At 50.2% G+C, this 21,039-nt stretch overlaps 1 protein-coding gene across 1 annotated transcript; it reads left to right on the top strand.

Moving 5' to 3' along the window:
• Positions 1 to 387: 387 nt before the first annotated feature.
• Positions 388 to 20,498, top strand: LOC110219856 (leukocyte immunoglobulin-like receptor subfamily A member 2). Its single transcript, XM_078146268.1, has 14 exons — positions 388 to 1,374; positions 1,891 to 2,187; positions 2,487 to 2,522; positions 2,689 to 2,973; positions 4,636 to 4,929; positions 5,601 to 5,642; positions 6,961 to 7,100; positions 15,042 to 15,159; positions 15,460 to 15,495; positions 15,662 to 15,946; positions 17,239 to 17,532; positions 17,920 to 17,994; positions 18,853 to 18,894; positions 19,818 to 20,498. The coding sequence occupies exons 2-14, from the start codon at positions 2,154 to 2,156 to the stop codon at positions 19,961 to 19,963; spliced, it is 1,827 nt and encodes a 608-aa protein (XP_078002394.1). The 5' UTR covers positions 388 to 1,374; positions 1,891 to 2,153; the 3' UTR covers positions 19,964 to 20,498.
• Positions 20,499 to 21,039: the final 541 nt, after the last annotated feature.

The raw sequence follows: 21,039 nt of genomic DNA, 5'->3' as shown, positions 1-21,039 counted from the left end.
CATCTCACCCCCATCAAGACACAGATTCATTGGGAATCTTGCCCACTCTGTTGGCATTACCATAAGCCTCACTGCCTTGACTGAAAGAACGTTTGAGTGCTTCAATTCTTTCCAGGCGGACTTGCCCTGCATCCTGACATTTCAGGGCTCCCAACACCCCAAACCACATCAGTAGGCGTTATTATGAACCTCATTTTAAAACTGAGGAAACCGAGGAAGATAGCGGTGAAGTGATTTGCACAAGGTTTCACACCCAGGTCTTTCTGACTCTATCCACTTCACCCTCTAGCAATGAAGGTGGTGATTGAACTGAGGGCCCTAGGGAGGTGAGGACAGAAGGCACTTCAGGGGTCTCCCACTGGGGGGGATGGGCAGGGGAGAGATTTGGAGGGAGGGAAGGAAGGGTCCAACCTTCACTCCCCAGCTCACTCTCGGGAAAAAATGGACTTGATCAGGCAAGAGTAAGGGCCCAGAGAAAGAGAAGAAGGGAAAGAGTGGGGCACAGGGATTTGGGAGCACACAGGCGGTTTAGTCTTCTAAGGGTATTAAGTTCGGTAAGTGTCCGAGGCCGGATTTGAACTCAGGAAGATGAGTCTTCTGGCTCCTGGCCCTGCACTCCCTGCACTGTGGTGCCACCTAGCGGCCCCAGGGTGGAGATACAAACTAAAATAATAGACTGAGACTCAATTGGCCTTAGGCTGCCTGAGTGAAAGGTGCAGGCCATCACAAAACAAAAGCTTGAACTTGACTTTCTCTGGAATGTGGGTGAAGGGTACAGTTACAAGGGTAAGCAGAGTAGGTACTTCTAAGAGATTGCCTAAGTCTTCAAAGCAGAACTAAAATCCATTTTCAGTTTGACAATGACACTGGGGAGAGAACTACCGGCTGAATGATATTCTGGGCACACTAGGTGGGGGCTCATAAACAATGCTAATAAGTAGTTATTGGTGCTTCTTTTTCAGAGGGCCAATGACCAACAACGTTGCCTGAATTGGAGTAAAGCCAAGCAGGGCTGCCCACAGCCTCAACCTCACTCTCTCTTCCTCAGTCAAAGTTGGTGACAAGACAACAGTCAGGAGGACTGCGGGTGGTCTGGGCTGGGGTGGATAACCTTGGTGTCTCCCTGGCTGACCCAGCTCTAAGCACCCTGCAGAGCCTGCCTCAGCAGCCTTCATGTTCTCCTCTGCCCATTTCTGCCATGGGAACTGCCCACGTGCTTGTGACACACTGGACATCCCCCTCACTCACCAACAGGTTGGAGGCCTGCTGGTTACCCTACACCTGGCTAAGCCCATCTAAAGGGATGGCTTTACCCAGTGTGGCCACTGTCCATGCAGCAGCTTCTTGGAGCCACAGGGGAGAGCTAGCTGACAGGTAAAGACCTAAGGTAGATGAGCAGCCCTCACACCACAAGTGCTGGGCTCCCTCAACACCCCATGTACCCCACTAGAGGAATAGTAACCCTGTCCTGGGGACCTGACCTGCCAATCTGAGGGCAAGTTGGGAGGGAGAGTCCCAGGGCCTTCAGTCTACAGAAGGCAGAAGCCTCAGCAGTGCTGAGGAGTGGCTGAAGCTAGCAAGGTGACTTGGAAAACTGCAGGACAGATGACCCTGGGAACTGAGGCAGTAGCCCCCCCATCAGCTCCTTATTCTGGGGCTTGGATTTAACCCCTTTATTAACAGACGCAAGAATCCTTACCTACTAAGTGAGGGATTGAGCCCCATTTAAAAAGGCAGGGCTGGGGGCAGGGATCAGGCTGAGGGCAGAATCTGGTAGGGACCAAGGTCAGATTCACAGGCCCCTAGTGAGGCCAGTACCCGCTAATTTCAGGGACAGAGGGGAGGGGCTGTGAGGCTGACACCTAACACTTACCTGGAGATCTTTCCCAGACTGTGGGGCCAGAATTATCACCAAAAAAGCAAGAATTCTTCCACCATTCTGACACTAGAGGATTCCCCAGCTGCTCCACGCAACTTCTCCCCAGCACAAACACACAGCATGGGCCCATCGATGAAGCAGCAACCACAGAGAGGAAGGAGGAGTGAACCTTGGGGCCTGGCAAACTCAGAGCAGAGCCGGCCCTGGTCACGTCCTGTGCCTCAGACTGTCCTGGTCAGACTGCAGAGCCTTCTCCTACCAGCTGCTGGGACCCATGACCCACACCCTCTCTGTCCTACTGTGCCTTGGTGAGTTCTTTAGAAGCCCCCTGTTTGAGGGGACTTTACACACCATTCAGTCCAACCTGTTCCCACCTGCACGTTGTTGAGGAAGAAAGTCTCGTCCAGAGAAGGGGAGTGATGAGTCTGAGGTCACCCAGCCAGGAGGGGGGGGAGAAGCTGGAGCTCTTGGAGAGGTCTTCTGGCATCCAGCCCCTTTCACTCACTCGAGCCCTAAGCCCAGGCTCTGGGCCTCTGTCTCCTTCCTCTGGGGGTGTTGGGTGGGGAGGATGTGGGGACCTGGGAGTAACCAGGGTCTTCTCTACCAGGGCTGTGTCTGGGCCAGAGGATGAAGGCAGAGGCAGGTGAGTCCTTCCCCCCAACACACCCCCTTCCCAGAGCAGACAGCTGCCCCCAGGAGAGGGAGGGGGGAGGTCTGGTCAGGGCTGAAAGGTTTAAAGTGAGGGGACGCAGCATGGGGGAACCACAGAAGGGGGTGCCCTGGAACTGACAGCTCTCATTCACTTCCAGACACACTCCCCAGACCCTCCCTCAAAGCAGAGAACGGCCCTTTGGTGCCACTGGGGACAAGTGTGACCCTCAGGTGCCGGGGGGGATGGGAAGGTGATGAGTACCGTCTGGAGAAATGGGAGGAATATGGAAGGAAAAGGACCGTGGATGTGAAATCAAATGAAATGGAGGGCGAGTTTCACATCCCATCACTGACAGCAAAAGATGCAGGGACCTACTACTGCTTCTACAAACACTCATCTCACTGGTCAGATCGCAGTGACCCCCTGCAGCTCGTGGTGACAGGTGAGGAATTCCACACACACACACCAGGCCCAGGCCCTTCAGGCAGGGCTGGCTCTGGGTCCCAGCAGCCCCTAAGCTCCTCCCCAGCCCAACCTGGCCCCAAGCACCCTCTGCCTCTGCCCTTCCTGTCCTGCTCTCCCTCTAGCACTAGAGGTGGGTGAAGGGAATCAGCATTTATACAACACCTACTGTATGCCAAGCACTATACAGGTATTATCTTTTTTGGTCCTCACAGCAGCTCTGTGAGGTAGGTGCTTCAATGATCCCAATCTTACAGTGGGGGAAACTGAGGTGAACAGACAGGAAGTGACTTGCCCAGAATCACATAGCTGAGAAGTGTCTAAGGCTGGATTTGAACTCAGCTCTTCCTGACTCCAGGCCCACGGCTCTATCCACTGCACCACCAGCTGCCTCAGTCAGAGCCCATCTTGGGACCAGAGAGGAGGTGGGAGGCTCAGTTTGGGTCTCAGGTCACCAGACAGAGCAGGGAGCTCCCTGGGGGGGGAGGGGGCACAGAGCTGATGGGGCATCTCCCCCTCCCAGCCCTGACCCTGCCAAAGCCAGGAGAGGGAGGGCAGGGTGGACCTGCTGCTGCTCTCTCCCCTCTCTCAGCTCAGGCCTAGGCACAGGGAGGGGAGGAGAGGGGTGTCTCCTCTGTGTGTCCCCAAGGATTTTCTGTACAGGAAGGTTTAGGAGGTGAGGATGGAAGTGAAGCAGAAATCTCAGCCAAGCCTCCTACTCTCCTTCCCACACCTGCCCCAGGGACCCACCAGGGTCCAGGATGAGAGCCAGGATCTGCTTTGGGGAGCTCATATCTACCCCAAACTGCCAAGATGGTCTTAAATACACATCCACCCCCAATGTCCATGGAGAGAGATTCTATGATAAAGGACAAGACATTGGGGCTCCCAGCTGGGAACCAGGGAGGAAGCTTCCATCCACCCCCACTGGTTCTCTCTTCTCTCTGTTATAAACGACCCCAGGCTCAGTTCCCAAGACTAGTGTCTCAAAGACTTTTTACTAAAGAGGTTGAAGTGCGTCCTTTCCATTCTCAGGAGAAGTTGACACACCTCCTTTGGGGGAGAGTACCCTGAGCAAAGAAGCCAGAGCAAGCTTTATCTTAGTAATTGCCTAACTCCTTCCTCCCTTCTGGATCAGGATTGGTCCTAATCCTTCTGGGTTACAATCTTCCTTATATGCCTCACCCCCAACATACGTTATGTGCCTAGAACTGTGTTATCACTCCCTGCCCTGGACAGAGAAGTCAGCCTGTCTGTGCTGATGTTTTATCTACTCATGTGGAAACGCGACTCTTTCAGTTCTCACATCTCGGACTCTCTCACTGTTCTGTCTTCCTCTGTCTCTGTTTTTCTCTCCTCCCCCAGCCTCACTCTCTCCTCTCCCTCTCTTTCATTCTCTCTGTCCCTGCCCCCACTTCCTCGTCCACTTCCCTTCCCCTACCCCTCATCTGCCGAAGGCCCTTCCTCTTCCCCAAAAGCCTTCATATTTCCATTTTCTGGAGATGAGCTAAACCTCCACCTCCAGGCAGGAGTCTAGACAGGCCCAGGCCAGTCCTCCCAACAACCAGGGTTGCCCCCTCCCCTAAAAGGGGGGGTAGGGCCACAGCCCTAACTCCAGGCTCTCCTCCTCCTCCTCCCCCAGGCCTCTATGACCCACCCTCCCTCTCAGCCCTGCCCAGCTCCCAGGTGGCCTCTGGACACAATGTGACCCTGCAGTGCCAGTCAGAGGACGGGAATGACAGATTTGCCCTGTACAAGGATGGAGAACAGATCACCCAAGGCAGGGCCCAGCCCCATGGAAGGGGGTCTCTGGCCAACTTCTCCATCCCTGCTGTGAGCGCTATCCATGGAAGGACTTACCAATGCTACATCTTTCATAGCTACCGCCCTTATGAGTGGTCAGCCCCCAGCAACCCCCTGGTACTCAGGGTCACAGGTGAGGGAGCCCAGCCCACCCCATGCCTCCTATCCCTCCTAAGCTCCTTCACTGGCCCTGGGGCACCTCCCTACTTGCACAAGGGATCCCAGGGGCCAGGAGAGCTGGGGGAAGAGGAGGCTCAGAGGGAGGGGCGGAGAGCCTGGGTCATGGGTCCTACTCGGAGAATGCAGAGAGTCAGACTTCTCCTGCCGGGCCCCTCTAGACACCCTCACCATCTGCCACCTCTCCAGTTATGTTGGTCCCACAGACAGACAATATGTCTACTAGGTCCCAGGAAAGGGGGTGAGGAGGTCAGAGGAGGAGCCAAGAGGAGGCCAGAGCAGGCCTGGGGTGTAGACAGTGAGGAGGGGGGAGGTCAAACACCACCAAGCCCCTCACCCTTCTCTTCCCTCTGTATCCCTTCCCTGCCTCCAAAGCTCAGACAGGAGCTAGAAGAGGGGTCAGAAGAATCATGGAATCACCAAATCTCACAAGTGGAAGGGCCAGGAGAGGTCACTGAGCACACATACCCATTTAACAGATGCAAAAGTGAGGCCCAGAGAAGGGAGGGACTTGCCCAACCGTCCACACCAGCATATCTGGGCACATCTGGGGCTCCCTGCAGAGCATTCAGGCCTCTCTGGGGGCCCCTAACCAGCCCCTAACCCTGCCCCCTTCCTCATCCCCAGGGACTTTCTCTCCAAACCCTGAATCTGGGAACACACAGTTTGGTGAGTAACTGGAGCATCCCCAACAGAGAGGGGAGGGAGGCAGGGTCTTCCAGCCCATCCAAGACCCCCTCATCTCCCACCACATCCCCCACAGCACCTTGTGATTCTTCTTTTCCTACCTCCAGGCCTTTGTCCAGGCTCTCCCCCCTGCCAGGCATGCCCTCCCTCCTCACCTCCTCCTCTTACAATGCAGAGATCCCACCCAGGCTGACCTTAGGAGCCTTGTCCTAAAGAAGCCTCTCCTGTCCACCTCCCCAGTTGTTAACCTTCCCACTCCTCAGATGAATGTCCCCCAGGATAGCAGGACAACAGGAGCTACCTCTATTTTCTCATTTATCCTATGTGTGTGACCTAGCTCTGGGCCTGGGCCAGAGGGAGTGCTTAATAAGGGTCTGAAGACCTCAATTACTGAACAAGACTGGGGGCTCCCTGAAGACCGGCTCTGTCCCCTCCTCTCACCCTGGGGGCTCCCCATTGACACTTCCTCACATGTTCAAGTCATCTCCCACCTCCAGGCCTTTGTATCAGCTGTGCCCAATGCCTGCAATTCTCCAGCCCTTATTTCCCTCTTCCCTCTAATACTCTGCTCACTCTCCCCTTCTGGGAAGAGACCTTCCTTCGTGCTGCCCTCCTTCCCTCCTACCAGGGCCTGCCCTCAGACATCACCTGCTCTGTGGGGACCGGGACAATTTCAGGTCTTCTGCCAGTGAGAATCCAAGCTGCCCGAGGGCAGGGACTGTTATTAAATGTAAACAGCAAATGCCTGTGGGTACCAAGATTAATAGCAACCAGCTTATGGAAAGCCCTTTAAATGCTCTACAATTATTAGCTCAGTGGATCCTCACAACAGCCCTGGGAGGCAGCCACTGTTATTACCCCATTTTCCAGATGAGAAAACTGAGGCTGAGAGAGGGGAGGGGACCTGACCAGGGTCACACAGAGAGGAAGTGTCTTAGGTGGGATCTGAATTCGGCTCTTTCTCACCACAAATTTCATGCTCCACCCACTCCACCAAGCTCTGACCAGAACTTCAGGAGATGAAGAAGGAGAGGGAGGAGAGGAAGTGAGGACAAAGGGAAGGTGCCAGGAAAGGGACCTGGCTATGACTCAGGGCCCTGCAGAGGAAGCACTGGGGGGAAGGGTGGGGGGAGGCTGCGTCAGCTCCTCTCTCAGGCTTCTCTCCCCCAGACCCCAGCCCTCACCCCCACACTCAGGCTCCCAGCCAGGGAGTTACCCGGGGCAAGGGCTGGGCTGGGGCTGAGGAGTCTGTGCCTCCCTTGATGGGGCCAGAGATCAGGGAGCTCTTTCCCCCTCCCAGACTCTGCTCCCCAGGATTACACCGTGGGCAACCTCATCCGCCTCAGCCTGGCTGGGATGGTTCTCCTCCTCCTGGGAGTCCTCCTGGTTGATGCCAGGCACAGCCTCAGGGGACCACTGAGCAGGAACTCCAGGTACCCCTGACAGATGGGAAGACAGAGCTGGGGTTCCTTCAATGTGTGCATCCCAAGGACTCATTAAGGCACTGAGTTCTGCCTGCTCCAGACAGAGGGCAGGGCCCTGCCTTCCCTACAACTGACCCTGGCCCAGTTCATAATGCCCAGCCTTTCCCTGGCCTGGCGTCGTACTGCCCAGCCTTTCCCTCAGGCCCCAGCTCACAATGCCCAGCCTTTGCCCCAGGCCTCCCCCCCTTCCCCACTGCTATTGCTCTGACCCCACACACACACTCCCTCCCTCCTCCCCACTTCAGTCCCTTCCACCCTCCCAGCAGAGACGATCACTGAGGACATCTCTCAGTGATCAAAGAGGAAAAATATTCCCCCAGAATTCTAAAGCCTCTCAGGAGTCATAGAAACCTGTAGGCTTTATGATTTCCTCCATCAGTGATCATTATTGTGTGTGTGTGTGTGTGTGTGTGTGTGTGTGTGTGTACACGTGTACCAGGCCCCGCTGCTTCCTTCTCTCCCAAATCAGACTCCCCACATCCCAGGACAACCTTCCCTGAGATGGCAGGGCCTACAAACACTGTCTCCTACCAGGCCTTCCTTGAGTGTGGTCCCTGAAGTTGTACACCCTGCTAATTAATTAATATACAAGAGCACCTTTACTCCTTGGGGTTCCTGAAGCTACCAGAGTCAACCTTTCTTTGGATGAATGTAAATAAATCATCCCTGCTTGCTGGAGAGCACACACCTGCATAAATACCTGTACCTGGCCATCAGGATCACCTGGGGCCTTTTCTGTCAGACACTAAAGGTCCCCCCCCACATCACCACCACCACTGCCCCTAGAGGTGTACCCTGGATTCCAAGATCCAATTGTATGGATGCTCTCCTCAAAGGCCAACATTTTGCTCCAAGCCTCTTGTCTAAGTGACATGTGAGTGGTGTTAGTGAGAGGGGGAGAGAAGACACATCTGCTCTTCTGGCATCCAGCTTCTACAGAAAAGGTGCACCATTCTAACCTCTCTTCAGGTCCCTGTAAGGAAATAAAGACTCAGAGCAGAAGCTGACGGGAGAGGATCTGGCCATCTCCCTCACGTCCCTATCCTAAGCTCACCACACTTGGGGTTTGGGGGAATTTCTCCTTGGGTCAGACCTAGGACTCTTTCTTCTGGTAAAGCTGGGCTCCCTCTTTCACAAAGGGAGAAAGAGCTCCTTCGGTCTGTTGTCTGCTATATATCCTCTCTTGCATACCTTCTCTGAGTTCTGTTTTCTATAGACCCGGATAAATGGGTTTCTTTGCTATGGGCTGTGTCTGTTCATTGTAGAATTGGCATCTGGTGGTGTTGCCCGCAACCAGATTGTACACCGAATGGAGAGGCGTGAAATAACTTATGACATGGGCCAGGCGGAGTAGAATTACTGACTCAGTTTATTCATCTGAGGGCACAGAATATATGGGGAAGATCTAGCCTAACTTCAAAGAGTCCTCCCCTTGAGATACTCCCCAGAACATCTGCTGAGAATGTGACAATTATGAATTCCCTCCTTATCAGGGTTCCTAGATTGGGCTGTAGATTCCAAGGTTTTCCAAGGCACCTTGGTGCCACCTGCACAGAGGAGTGAATATGTAAATCTAAGGTTCAAAGAGTGAGAAGGAATGTCTCAGCGACCTCTTAATCAGGAAGGAATTGGACAGCCATGCCACTTAATCAGCAAGCCCTTTTGGGTAAAAGCCTGGGCAGAGGTCAAACTCTGCCTTGGATCTTAAACCCTTATCAGACTCTTAAGATCGGCGCTCAACATGATGGGAAGGGAGCCAAGCCTCAGATAGATGGCTTAGGGCTCTCCCTCCACTTCAGGACTGCTTCAAACTAAAAGTCATTTCCTCCGGACTAATAATGTGTAAGGGAAGAGGTAGATATAACTTGGGCCCAGTTCCCCATCTTTCTGAGGGGATCAGAGAAGCCTCTGGCCCCAGCCTCCCTCTTGCCCTCCTGGCAGGAATCAAAGTCTCCCTTGTAAAAGTGAGGTGGGAGGGACGAGGTGCCAAAGGGGTCTATTTTTGCCTCCCTGTGAGCCACATCTAGACAGATTCTTAAGGACATTCATTATGTTCTTGGGCAGAACAAAGAGTACACACCAAATGATTCCATAGGCCAACACTATTAGGGAGCATCACCTGGGCTCTCACTCCCTCTGCTTCCAACATGAAAAATGGATTCCAGGATCTAGGAATGCCAAGGAGATAACCAGGGGCAAACGGTGATGTACAGACAAGGATAGAAAGGGTAAAGGTGAGAACATCTGAGAGGGAAGGTGCTAGCATCAGGGGATCAGGAAAGAGTTTGATGGGCAGCTAAAATTGGAAACTATGTAGCATGATTGGAATCCTATTACTTCATTGGCCAACAGTTTGATGGGATTTTAGAGGAGTCTTGTAAACCATGGAGCAGATGTTAGGGAATCGGTCCTGCGTACCTCTTGGACACGTCATTGAGAATTCTCCCTTTGAAGCAAAATTTCCATGGCAGAACACGTTTGTGAGATGACTCAGTGCACAGTAGGACTACATAATGTCATAGTGCCGACACCAGCCAAACTTTGAAGCAATACCAACCTCCAGACTGACTCCGCAACCACAACTTCTTTAGCCATTCCCCAATTTATAGCAATCCCTTCAATTTCCAGTTCTTTGCCACCACAAAGAGAGCTTCTTTAAAAAAAATTTTAAATTTTTAAAAGCTGCTATAAATATTTTAAAACATATAGTTTCTATTCCTTTTTCCCTGATTACCTTGGTAAACAGACCTAACACTACTATTGCTGGGACAAAGGGTATGCACATTTTGATGACTTTGGGGGCATAATTCAAGATTTCCCTCCAAAATGGTTGGATCAATTCACAACTCCAACAACAACGTGTTAGTGTCCCCATTTTTCCACATACCCTCCAACATTTGTCATTTTCCCTTCTATCATTTTAAGACAGTCTGATAGGTCTAAAATGATACCTCAAAACTGTTTTAATTCACATTTCTCTAAACCATGATTTAAAGCATTTTTAAAATATGACCATATATAGTTCTGATTTCTTTTTCAAAAAAATGCCTGTTCGTATCCTTTGATCGTTTATCAATCACTCAACCACAATCTACACACCCATCAAAAAGTCCCTCCCTTTTCTTCTGCCCCCACTTTCCTCAACCTTAATCCATACATTCTCCTCTACCCTGTCCCGCAGTTTTCTTGCCTCTCTACAAGTTCAGAAGACTTCTTCACCCCTCCACATGTACACTTTCTTTCCTCTTCAACCCAGATGAGAGTAAATTTCCAACATTACCAGTCCTCCACCCCAACCTGCTTCCTCTGCATTAGTGCTTTCTTTCACACTCCATTTTTATGAGATGATTGCTCCTTTTTACCTTTTCCATCCAATTTTTCAGAATTACCCCATCATACATAACTCAGCCTCAACCTTTCTTCCACATTCCCTTAGTAATGAAGACAGTTTTAAGAATGCTGGAAACATTTTCATATATATGCATGTATATATATATAAGTAGATAATGCAACCTTAATGAGTACCCTATTGTCTTTAATGTATTCCTTATTATTTTTACTAGTATTTCTTTTTTTTCCCAATTAAATGTAAAGACAATTTTCAACATTCATTTTTTGAAAGATTTTGTGTTCCAAATTTTTCCTTCCCTTCTTCTCCCCACTCCCCAAAACTGCAAGCAATCTGATATAGATTATATTTCTACAATGATGTAAAACATGTTTCCACATTAGTCATCTTGTGAAAGGAGAATGAGAACAAAAGGGGAAAAGCACAAGAAAGGAAAAACAAAATAAAAAGAGAAAATACTATGCTTCGATCTGCATTCAGACTTCATCAGTTTATTCTCTGGATGTGGATAGCATTTTCCATCATGTGTCTTTTGGAATTGGCTTGGATCATTATATTGCTGAGAAGAACTAAGTCTATAAAAGTTGGTCATCACATGATGTTGTTGTTACTGTATACAATATCCTCCTGGTTCTGCTCATTTAATTCAGCATTAGCTCATGTATGTCTTTCCAGGATTTTCTGAAACCTGCCTGCTAATCATTTCTTATACCACAATAGCATTCCATTACATTCACATTCCATGACTTGTTCAACCATTCCACAATGGATGGTCATCCCCTCAATTTCCAATTGTTTGCCACCACAAAAAAGCCGCTACTAATATTTTTGTACACATAAGTCCTTTTCCCTTTCTTATGGTCTCTTTGGGATACAGACCCAGCAGTCGTATTGCTATACCAACAAGTATACACAGTTTGTCCTTTGGGCATAGTTCCAAAGTGCTCTCCAGAATGGTTGAATCAGTTCAAAACTCTACCAGCAATGCATTAGGGTCCCAATTTTCCCACATCTCTTCAACATTTATCACGTTCCTTTTCTGTCATATTAGCCAATCTGATAGGTGTGAGGTGACAGCTCAGAGTTGTTTGAATTTGCATTTCTCAAATCAATAGTGATTTAGAACATTTTTTCATAAAACTATGGATAGCTTATATATCGTCATCAGAAAACTGTCTGTTCATATCCTTTGACCATTTATCAATTGGGGGATGACTTGTAGTCTCACAAATTTGACTCTACATATTTGAGAAGTAAGGCCTTTAGCAGAGACACTTGCTGTAAAAATTGTTTCCCAGCATTCTGTTTTCCTCCTAATCATGGTTGCATTGCTTTTGTTTGCACAAAAGCTTTTTAGTTTAATGTAATCAAGATTATCCATTTTGCTTTTCATAATGTTCTCTATCTCTTCTTTGATCTTAAATTCTTCCCTTTTCCATAGATCTAACTGGTAAACTATTCTTTGCTCTCCTAGTTTGCTTGTGGTATCATCCTTTATGACTAAATCATGGATCCATTTTAACCTTTTCCTGTTAGATGGTGTGAGACGTTGCTCTATACCTAGTTTTTGCCATATGATCTTCCAGTGTTTCCAGAAGTTTTTGTCAAATACTGAGTTCTTATCCCAGAAGTTGAAGTCCTTGGGTTTATCAAACAATAGATTATTATAGCCATGGACTACAGTACCTTGTGTACCTAATCTATTCCACTGATCCACCGCTCTATTTTTTAGCCAGTACCAAATAATTTTGATGATCGCCACTTTGCAATATAGTTTTAGATCTGGTACTGCTAAGCCACATTCCTTTGCATTTTGTTTCCACTAATTCCCTTGATACTCTTGACCTTTTGTCCATCCAGTTTATTTTATGTTTTCTAGCCCTATAAGTTAATTTTTTGGTAGTTTGATTGGTATGGCACTGAATAAGTATATTAATTTAGGAAGAATTTTTATTTTTTTATGAGTTCAACCTATTCATGGGCCACTGATACTTTTCCAATTATTGAGATCTGACTTTGTTTGTATGGAAAGTGTTTTAGAATTGTATTCATACAATTCCTGGATTTGTCTGGTCAGGTACACTCAAGTATATTCATATTGTTATTTTAAGGGGAATTTCTTTTTCTATCTCTTGCTGCTAGGCATTGTTGGCAATATAGAGAAATGCTGGTGATTGATGTGAGTTTATTTTATATCCTGCAATTTTGCTAAGGTTGTTCATTATCTCAATGAGAGTTTTAGTTAATTCCCTAGCATTCTCTAAGTATACCATCATATCATCTGAAAAAACGGATAATTTTGTTTCCTCATTGCCTGTTCTAATTCCTTAAATTTCATTCTCTTCTCCCATTGCTGAAGCTAACATTTTTAGTACAATATTGAACAATAGTTTCCTTGTTTCACCCTTGATCTTATTGAAAAGGCTTCTCACTTATTCCCATTACAGATAATGCTTGCTGATGGCTTTAGATAGATACTACTTATCATTTTAAGGAAAGCTCCATTTGTTCCTGTGTTCTTTCCTTATATTTCTTCTGGATCTTTTATATTGAATTTTCTGCTGAGTTCTGGTCTTTTTGTTACGAATCCCTGAAAGTCTTTCAGTTCATCAAATATTTATTTTTTTCCACTCAGGACTGTACTCAACTTTGTTGGGTAAGTTCTTGGATACAGCCCAAGCTCTTTTGAAATACAATGTGCCAAGACCTACAGTCCTTTAGTGTAGAAGCTACTATGTCTTATGAAATCCTGGCTGTATTTCCACAATATTTAAATTGGGTTTTTCCTGTTGCTTGAAATATTTTCTCTGTAACCTGAGAGTTTTGAAAGTTGACCATGACGTTTCTGTGAGATTTCTTCCTGCGATCTCTTTCACATGGATGGTACATTTTTTTTCTATTTCTACTTCTTTACGTTCTTATTCTAAAACTTTAGGGCAATTTTCCCTAATTTCTGGTAATGCTATATCTAGATTCTTTTTTTTTACATGACTTTCAGGTAGTCTGACAATTTTTATATTGTCTCTGCTTACTCTCTTCTCTAGATAAGTTGTTTTCTGGAGGTATTTCAGATTCTCTACTTTTTTTCCCTAGTTTTAGTATTTCTTGATGTCTTATAACATCATTCAATTCCTCTTGCCCAATTCTACTTTTCAAGGAGTTATTTTCTTCCCTAAGATTTTGTACCACTTTTTCTAATTGGTTAATTTCCTTTTCATAATTTTCTTGGATTGCTTTTAATTCTTTTCCTGATTTTTCCTCCTTCTCTCTCATTTAATTTTTTAATTCCTTTGTAAGTTCTTCCAGGAGGTCTTTTGGACCTGTGACCATCTGAAATTACTCTCTGGGGTAGGAATGCCTGGTTTTGGTTTTGGTTTTTTTACATCTGCCCCAAACACTTTATTTATAAATTGCTAACAAAAGGAAATGTATCTTTGGGTTCTGATAGCATATTAACACAGACAATTGTATTGACCAGAGTTTGGTTGTTTCTTTGCCTTTCTTTGTAAGCCCAGTTCTTAACAGTGTCTGGCACAAAATAGGCACTTAATAAATACTAGTTGATTGATGGCCTTATTTTGCATTTTTTGTCATTTAGCATGTTCTTTTGATTCTACCTTGACCTCCTATATTTCTCTGATTTTTAAAATTTTATTAATAAAATTAAAGTTAATTTTTTTTAGGCGATTGGGGTTAAGTGACTTGCCCTGAGTCACACAGCAAGTAAGTGTCAAGTGTTAGGTCTGAGTCCAGATTTGAACCCAGGTCCTCCTAACTTCCAGGCCTGTGCTCTATCCACTGCGCCACCTAGCTGCCCTCTGATTTCTTTTTTTAACTTTATGGATTTATTTTGATTTATCAACATTCTCTTCCATAACCTTCTGAGTTTTAAATTTTTCTTCCCCTCCCTCTGCACCTTCCTCCCCAAAACTGCATGCAATCTGATATAGGCTATACATACACAAAGAATGGCTGTTTTTAACCTCTCTATCTTCCTCTGACTATGAACCCAGATCTTCTACAGCAAAGCCGCTATCTATGGTTGGGTTCTTTTTCCTTTGTGTGCTCATTTTAATTTTTATTTTGCCTCATTTAATTTTTACAGCTTATGATTATAATCAAGTTTTAATCCTGAGTTGTGGGTCATGTTACCCTAGGACTAAGGTCCTCTTCATTGTTATGTTCTGAATTCTGTCTGGGGGCTCAACCTCAGGGACTCCTTTTCTCCCCTAAGTCACAGTTAGGGTCCCCAGCCCCAAAAATATTCTTGCTCCCTGTGCGACCACACTCACTAGTTGTGTGCTCACTTCCCCTCACCCTCAGCCACAGCCCAGGATAACTTCCCATCAGCACTGTGCCAGTGCTGGCCTGGCTACTGGAAACTATAAGGAGTCCTTCTATCTGAGGCACTCCTTCAGTTCTGCTCTGACCTTCCTCCTTGATGTTGACATCTGATTCTTGAACCAAGGCACCCAAAGCACCCTCCCCATGGGGCAATCAACAGGAAACCACAGTGAGCAAGGAGCTGGAAAGCCTTCTCAGTGAAACTGGACCCTGAGGGACCCAGAGCAGAGCCGACCTTGGTCACATCCTCAGCCTCACACTCTGCCTGATCTACCACTGGGCACCATCATGACTCCCATCCTCTCCGCCCTGGTGAGCCTCGGTGAGTCCTGGGGTGGGAGGACTCCCAGAGTCAAAGGGACTTTAGGTACCATGGACATGAGATACACACCCAGTTTGGGAGAGGAATACCTTTGGCCCAGAGAGGAGGGGCCAGTCTGAGGTCACCCAGCCAGAAGGGGAGGGGGGAGAAGCTGGAGCTCTTAGAGGAGTCTTCTGGCATCCAGCCCCTTTCACTCACTCGAGCCCTAAGCCCAGGCTCTGGGCCTCTGTCTCCTTCCTCTGGGGGTGTTGGGTGGGGAGGATGTGGGGACCTGGGAGTAACCAGGGTCTTCTCTACCAGGGCTGTGTCTGGGCCAGAGGATGAAGGCAGAGGCAGGTGAGTCCTTCCCCCCAACACACCCCCTTCCCAGAGCAGACAGCTGCCCCCAGGAGAGGGAGGGGGGAGGTCTGGTCAGGGCTGAAAGGTTTAAAGTGAGGGGACGCAGCATGGGGGAACCACAGAAGGGGGTGCCCTGGAACTGACAGCTCTCATTCACTTCCAGACACACTCCCCAGACCCTCCCTCAAAGCAGAGAACGGCCCTTTGGTGCCACTGGGGACAAGTGTGACCCTCAGGTGCCGGGGGGGATGGGAAGGTGATGAGTACCGTCTGGAGAAACAGGAGGAATATGGAAGGAAAAGGACCGTGGATGTGAAATCAAATGAAATGGAGGGCGAGTTTCACATCCCATCAGTGACAGCAAAAGATGCAGGGACCTACTACTGCCTCTACAAACACTCATCTCACTGGTCAGATCACAGTGACCCCCTGCAGCTGGTGGTGACAGGTGAGGAATCCACCCACACACACACACCAGGCCCAGGCCCTTCAGGCAGGGCTGGCTCTGGGTCCCAGCAGCCCCTAAGCTCCTCCCCAGCCCAGCCTGGCCCCAAGCATCCCTCTGCCTCTGCCCTTCCTGTCCTCTCCCCTGTCTCTGCCTCTGCTCTCCCTCTGGGGCTAGAGGTGGGGGAAGGGAATCAGCATTTATACAGCACCTACTGTGTGCCAAGCACTTTACAGGCATTATCTCCTTTGGTCCTCACAGCACCTCTGTGAGGTAGGTGCTACGTGATCCCAATCTTACAGTGGGGGAAACTGAGGTGAAAGACAGGAAGTGACTTGCCCAGAATCACACAGCTGACAAGTGTCTAAGGCTAGATTCGAACTCAGGTCTTCCTGACTCCAGGCCCATGGCTTTATCCTCTGCACCACCAGCTGCCTCAGTCAGAGCCCATCTGGGTGCCAGAGAGGAGACGGGAGGCTCAGCTTGGGTCTCAGATCACCAGACAGAGCTGGGAGCTCCCTATGCAGAGGGCACAGAGCTGATGGGGCATCTCCCCCTCCCAGCCCTGACCCTGCCAAAGCCAGGAGAGGGAGGCCAGGGTGGACCTGCTGCTGCTCTCTCCCCTCTCTCATTCTCAGGCCTAGGCACAGGGAGGGGAGGGGAGGGGTGTCTCCTCTGTGTATCCCCAAGGATTTTCTGTACAGGAAGGTTTAGGAGGTGAGGATGGAAGTGAAGCAGAAACCTCACTCAAGCCTCCTACTCTCCTTCCCACACCTGCCCCAGGGACCTTCCAGGGTCCAGGATGAGAGCCAGGCTCTGTTTTGGGGAGCTCATATCTACCCCAAACTGCAGAGATGTGTCTTAAATGTGCCTCCACCCCAGTTGTCCACGGAGAGAGATTCTAGGAGAAAGGACCAGGGATTGGGGCTCCCAGCCCCGGATCAGGGAGGATGCCTTCATCTGCCCCCACTAGTTTCTCTCTTCTCTTTGACTGTCTCATTGTTCTGTCTTCCTCTGTCTCTGTTTCTCTCTCCTCTTCCAGCCTCAATCTCTCCTCTCCCTCTCTTTCATTCTCTCTCCCCCTCCCCACTTTTCTTTTTTCACCCAGAGCTGTCCAGGTCCTTCCTCTCCCCCAAAAGCTGTGATATTTCCTTTTCTCCAGAGATGACCTAAACCTCCACCCCCAGGCAGGGGTCTAGGCAGACCCAGGCCAGTCATCCCACGAGTGAAGTCTGCCCCCTCCCCTAAAGGGGGAGGGGTGACAGCCTTGACTCTGGACTTTCTTCTTTCTCCAGGGCCCTATGAGGCACCTTCCCTCTCAGCCCTGCCCAGCTCCACGGTGGCCTCAGGACACAATGTGACCTTCCTGTGTCAGTCACAGCGATGGTATGACAGGTCTGCCCTGTACAAGGATGGAGAACAGATCACACAAGGCAGGGCCCAGTACCATCTAAGGGGGTCTCTGGCCAACTTCTCCATCCCTGCTGTGTATTCTACACACAGAGGGACTTACCGATGCTACACCTTTTACAGCTACTTGCCTTATCTGTGGTCAGTCCCCAGTAGCCCCCTGGTGCTCTGGGTCACAGGTGAGGGAACCCAGCCCCATCCCAATCCTCCCATCCCTCCTAAGCTCTGTCACTGACCCTGGAGCACCTCCCTAACTGCCCAGAGGACCACAGGGGCCAGGAGGGCTGGGGAAGAGGAGGCTCCGAGGGAGTGGATGGAGAGCCTGGGACATGGGTCCTGCTCTGAGAATGCAGCCAGTCAGACCTCTCCTGCCGGGCCCCTCTAGACACCCAACCATCTGCCACCTCTCCAGTTATGTTGGTCCTACAAACAGACAATATGTCTACTAGGTCCCAGGAAAGGGGTTGAAGAGGGGGAGCCAAGAGGAGGCCAGAGCAGGCCTGCAGTATAGACAGTGGGGAGGGGGGAAGTTAAACACACCCAAGCCCCTCACCCTTCTATCTCAGTTCCAGGCACCTCAAAGGATGCTCACCTCCCCAAAAACCCTGGAAATCCCCAAGCTCTGACATCTACCCCACCCAGTGAGTAACTAGTTACCCTCAGGACAGGGTGAAGGTCTCTCTCCCTTATTACTTTCCACCTCCTTTCTAGGCCAGGGCTGAGTCTCCTCCTTTCTCAGAAAAACCAAGTCATGAAGGGACTAGAGGTAAGGGACAGGGTCAAGGAAAATTCCAGCCTGGGGAAGAAGGAAGAACATGGCTGGTTAGGAAGGAGCTAGGGAGGTGAGGAGCAGAGATGGACAGAGAAGCCCCCACCCTTCTGCTTTCTCTCCCCTTCCACAGGAGCCCCCATAGCCTCCCACCCCTCACCCACACAGCCATAGCTGGGAGTATGGGGGAGGGAGGCTCTGCTTCTCCAGTCCCTGGCTGCCCCAGTGATGAGGGAGGGGCCTCTCAGATACTCTCACTCCAATTCCTCTCGGCTGGAAGCACCACAGTGACCTCCTCAGCCCTCATTCATCCTCTGCCCAACACTGCCTCTCACTTATGCCTCGGAGCCTCAGGCACAGAGGGAACCTCAGGGCCCTGGGGACAGCCAACAAGAGGGCCCTGAGAATTCAAAGGGCCCCTCCCTCTCACCCCAGCAACTACCTTCTTCTTCCTGTGTCCCTCCTCTGCCCCCACAGCCCAGACAGGAGCTAGAAGAGGGGTCAAAAGAATCATGGAATCATCAGATCTCACAAGTGGACAGCCCTGGAGAGGTTACTGAGCACACACACCCATTTAACAGATGCAAAAGTGAGGCTCAGAGAAGGGAGGGACTTGCTCAACCTCCCACACCAGCACATCTGGGCAGATCTGGCGCTCCCCACAGACCCTCCTGGCCTCTCTGGGCTCCCCTGTCCAGCCCCTAACCCTGCCCCCTTCCTCATCCCCCAGGGACCTTCTCTCCAAGCCCTGAATCTGGGAACACACAGTTTAGTGAGTAACTGGAGCCGTCCCAACAGAGAGAGGAGGGAGGCAGGGGATGGATGTCCAGTCAGGGTCTGCCCGCCCCATGCAGGGCCCCCCCTCATTTCCCACCAGTTCCCCCCATAGCACCTTATTATTCTCCTTTTCCCATCTCCAGGCCTTTGTCCAGGCTATCCCCTCTACCTGGCATGCCCTCCCTCCTCACCTCCTCCTCTTACAATGCAGAGATCCCACCCAGGCTGAGCTTAGGAGCGTTGTCCTAAAGAAGCCTCTCCTGTCCCCCTCCCCAGTTGTTAACCATCCCACTCCTCAGATGATTGCCCCCCATTGATTTATTTGTGTACACGACACAGAGCATTCCAGGAGAATGTCAGCTCCCAGAGGTCAGGACCTAGCTCTGTTTTGTCTTATTTCTTGTGAGTGTGACCTAGCCCAGGGCCTGGGCCAGTGTGAGTGCTTAATAAGGGGCTATAGACCTGAATTACTGAATAAGACTGGGGGCTCCCTGAGGACCAGCTGAGTCCCCTCCCCTCACCCTGGGGGAGAGTAGGGTCCTCAGTGTCAGCGGCAGGGGAGACCTGGGACCATTGGTGTTGACAGTGAAGACCTCACTGGTCTCCTTTGGGGAGGGGGCGCTTTCTGTCCAGTGAGAAGGGTGGAGCAGTGAGCCAGGACAGGAAGTCTCTGCATTGAGGTTGGGGAAGGAGAAGGCTGGCTGAGGGGGAGGAGGAGACCAGAGGCTGCCCCAGCCCCTCAGGCCTCTCCCCCTCCCTCCCCAGGCAGGGAGAAACAGGAATGTTCTGCTGAGGGAGGAGGAGCTGGGCTGGGACCAGGGTCTGAGCTCTAGGGGGGGACAAGACCCCTGCTCACACTCGGGGCTGGGAGGCCTGGCAAGAAGGCCCACGTGTCACAGACAAACTCTGATTCCCCAGATGCTGCTCCCCTGGATTACACCACAGGCAATGTGGTCCGCCTCATCTTGGCGGGGCTGGTCCTCATCATCCTGGGCGTCCTGATGACTGAGGCCTGGCACAGCCTGGGGGGGCACCAAGGAGCAGCCCAGGGAGCCCTGGCCTGAGCATCCTGGCCACACCCGACGACCAGGCAGAGGGAAAGAAGGAATGGATGAATGAATGAGGGAGGGAGGGAGGGAGTGGGTGAGTGAATGAGTGAATGAATGAGTGAGTGAGTGAGTGAATGAGTGAGTGGATGAATGAATGAGTGAGTGAGTGAATGAAGGAGTGGGTGAGTGAGTGAATTGAGTGAGTGAGTGAATGAGTGAATGAATGAATGAGTGAGTGAATGAGTGAGTGAATGAATGAGTCAGTGAGTGAATGAGTGAGTAGATGAAAGAGTGGGTGAGTGAGTAAATGAGTGAGTGAGTGAATAACTGAGTGAGTGAATGAGTGAGTGAATGAATAAGTGAATGAATGAGTGAGTTAGTGAGTGAATGAGTGAGTGAATTGAGTGAGTGAGTGAATGAATGAGTGAATGAGTGAGTGAGTGAATGAATGACTGAATCCACTTTTTGCACATGTAAGGAGTGGAGACTACAGACTGGGTACTGTGTTAAGTACAAAGATGAAATATTAAAAGAGCAAAAGAGACAGAGAGAGATGAGAAAGAGAGTACGTGTGGGGGCTCCTGGCCTCTAGGAGCTTACACTTTAACGGGGCTGACCACACCTAGAGGGGAGAGTGTTTCCTTCTGGGGAGGGCATAAGGGGGCAGAGAGGCACGAGGGGGAGGCATGTGCAGCCCCAGGCAGGGACTGAGGGGCCTGTGGAAGCCCAAGTCAGTCCATCCATCAATCTAGAAGCGTGGCTTAGGCCCCTCCAGGGTCGCAGGTTCTGGACCAAGTGCTGGATGGGCCTGCTCTCAGGGAGGGGTGCTGCCACCTCCAGGGAGGGGAAGGGGCCTGGCTGGCCCACCCTTCCCCTCTTCCTCCCACTGCCCCATCTGGCCCCCCAGGGGGGATGTTCCTGGAAAACCAAGCCATCAATTCAAGCAAAGGTCAAAATGTCCCCCAAAGAGGACGTGAAAAAAACACCGAGGAAGGGAGAGAGCTCAGAACTGGGGCAGCACCCTGCACCCCTAGGCTCTCGGGATCACCGTCACCATGGCTGTGCAGGGGCAGAGCTGGGGCTGGGGGAAG

The sequence above is a fragment of the Phascolarctos cinereus genome, unplaced genomic scaffold (genome assembly GCF_003287225.1).
Source record: "Phascolarctos cinereus isolate Bilbo 61053 unplaced genomic scaffold, phaCin_HiC Scaffold_726;HRSCAF=1367, whole genome shotgun sequence".
Taxonomy (NCBI): domain Eukaryota; kingdom Metazoa; phylum Chordata; class Mammalia; order Diprotodontia; family Phascolarctidae; genus Phascolarctos; species Phascolarctos cinereus.
This window is presented reverse-complemented; position numbering and strand designations above follow the sequence as displayed.

Bases quoted from the DNA above. Each gene is read 5' to 3' on its own strand.
- LOC110219856 (XM_078146268.1), top strand. From the start codon at position 2,154: ATGACCCACACCCTCTCTGTCCTACTGTGCCTTG. The intron at 17,533-17,919 runs GTGAGGGAACCC...CTTCTATCTCAG, and splicing joins CCTGGTGCTCTGGGTCACAG to TTCCAGGCACCTCAAAGGAT. The intron at 17,995-18,852 runs GTGAGTAACTAG...CTCATCCCCCAG, and splicing joins TCTGACATCTACCCCACCCA to GGACCTTCTCTCCAAGCCCT.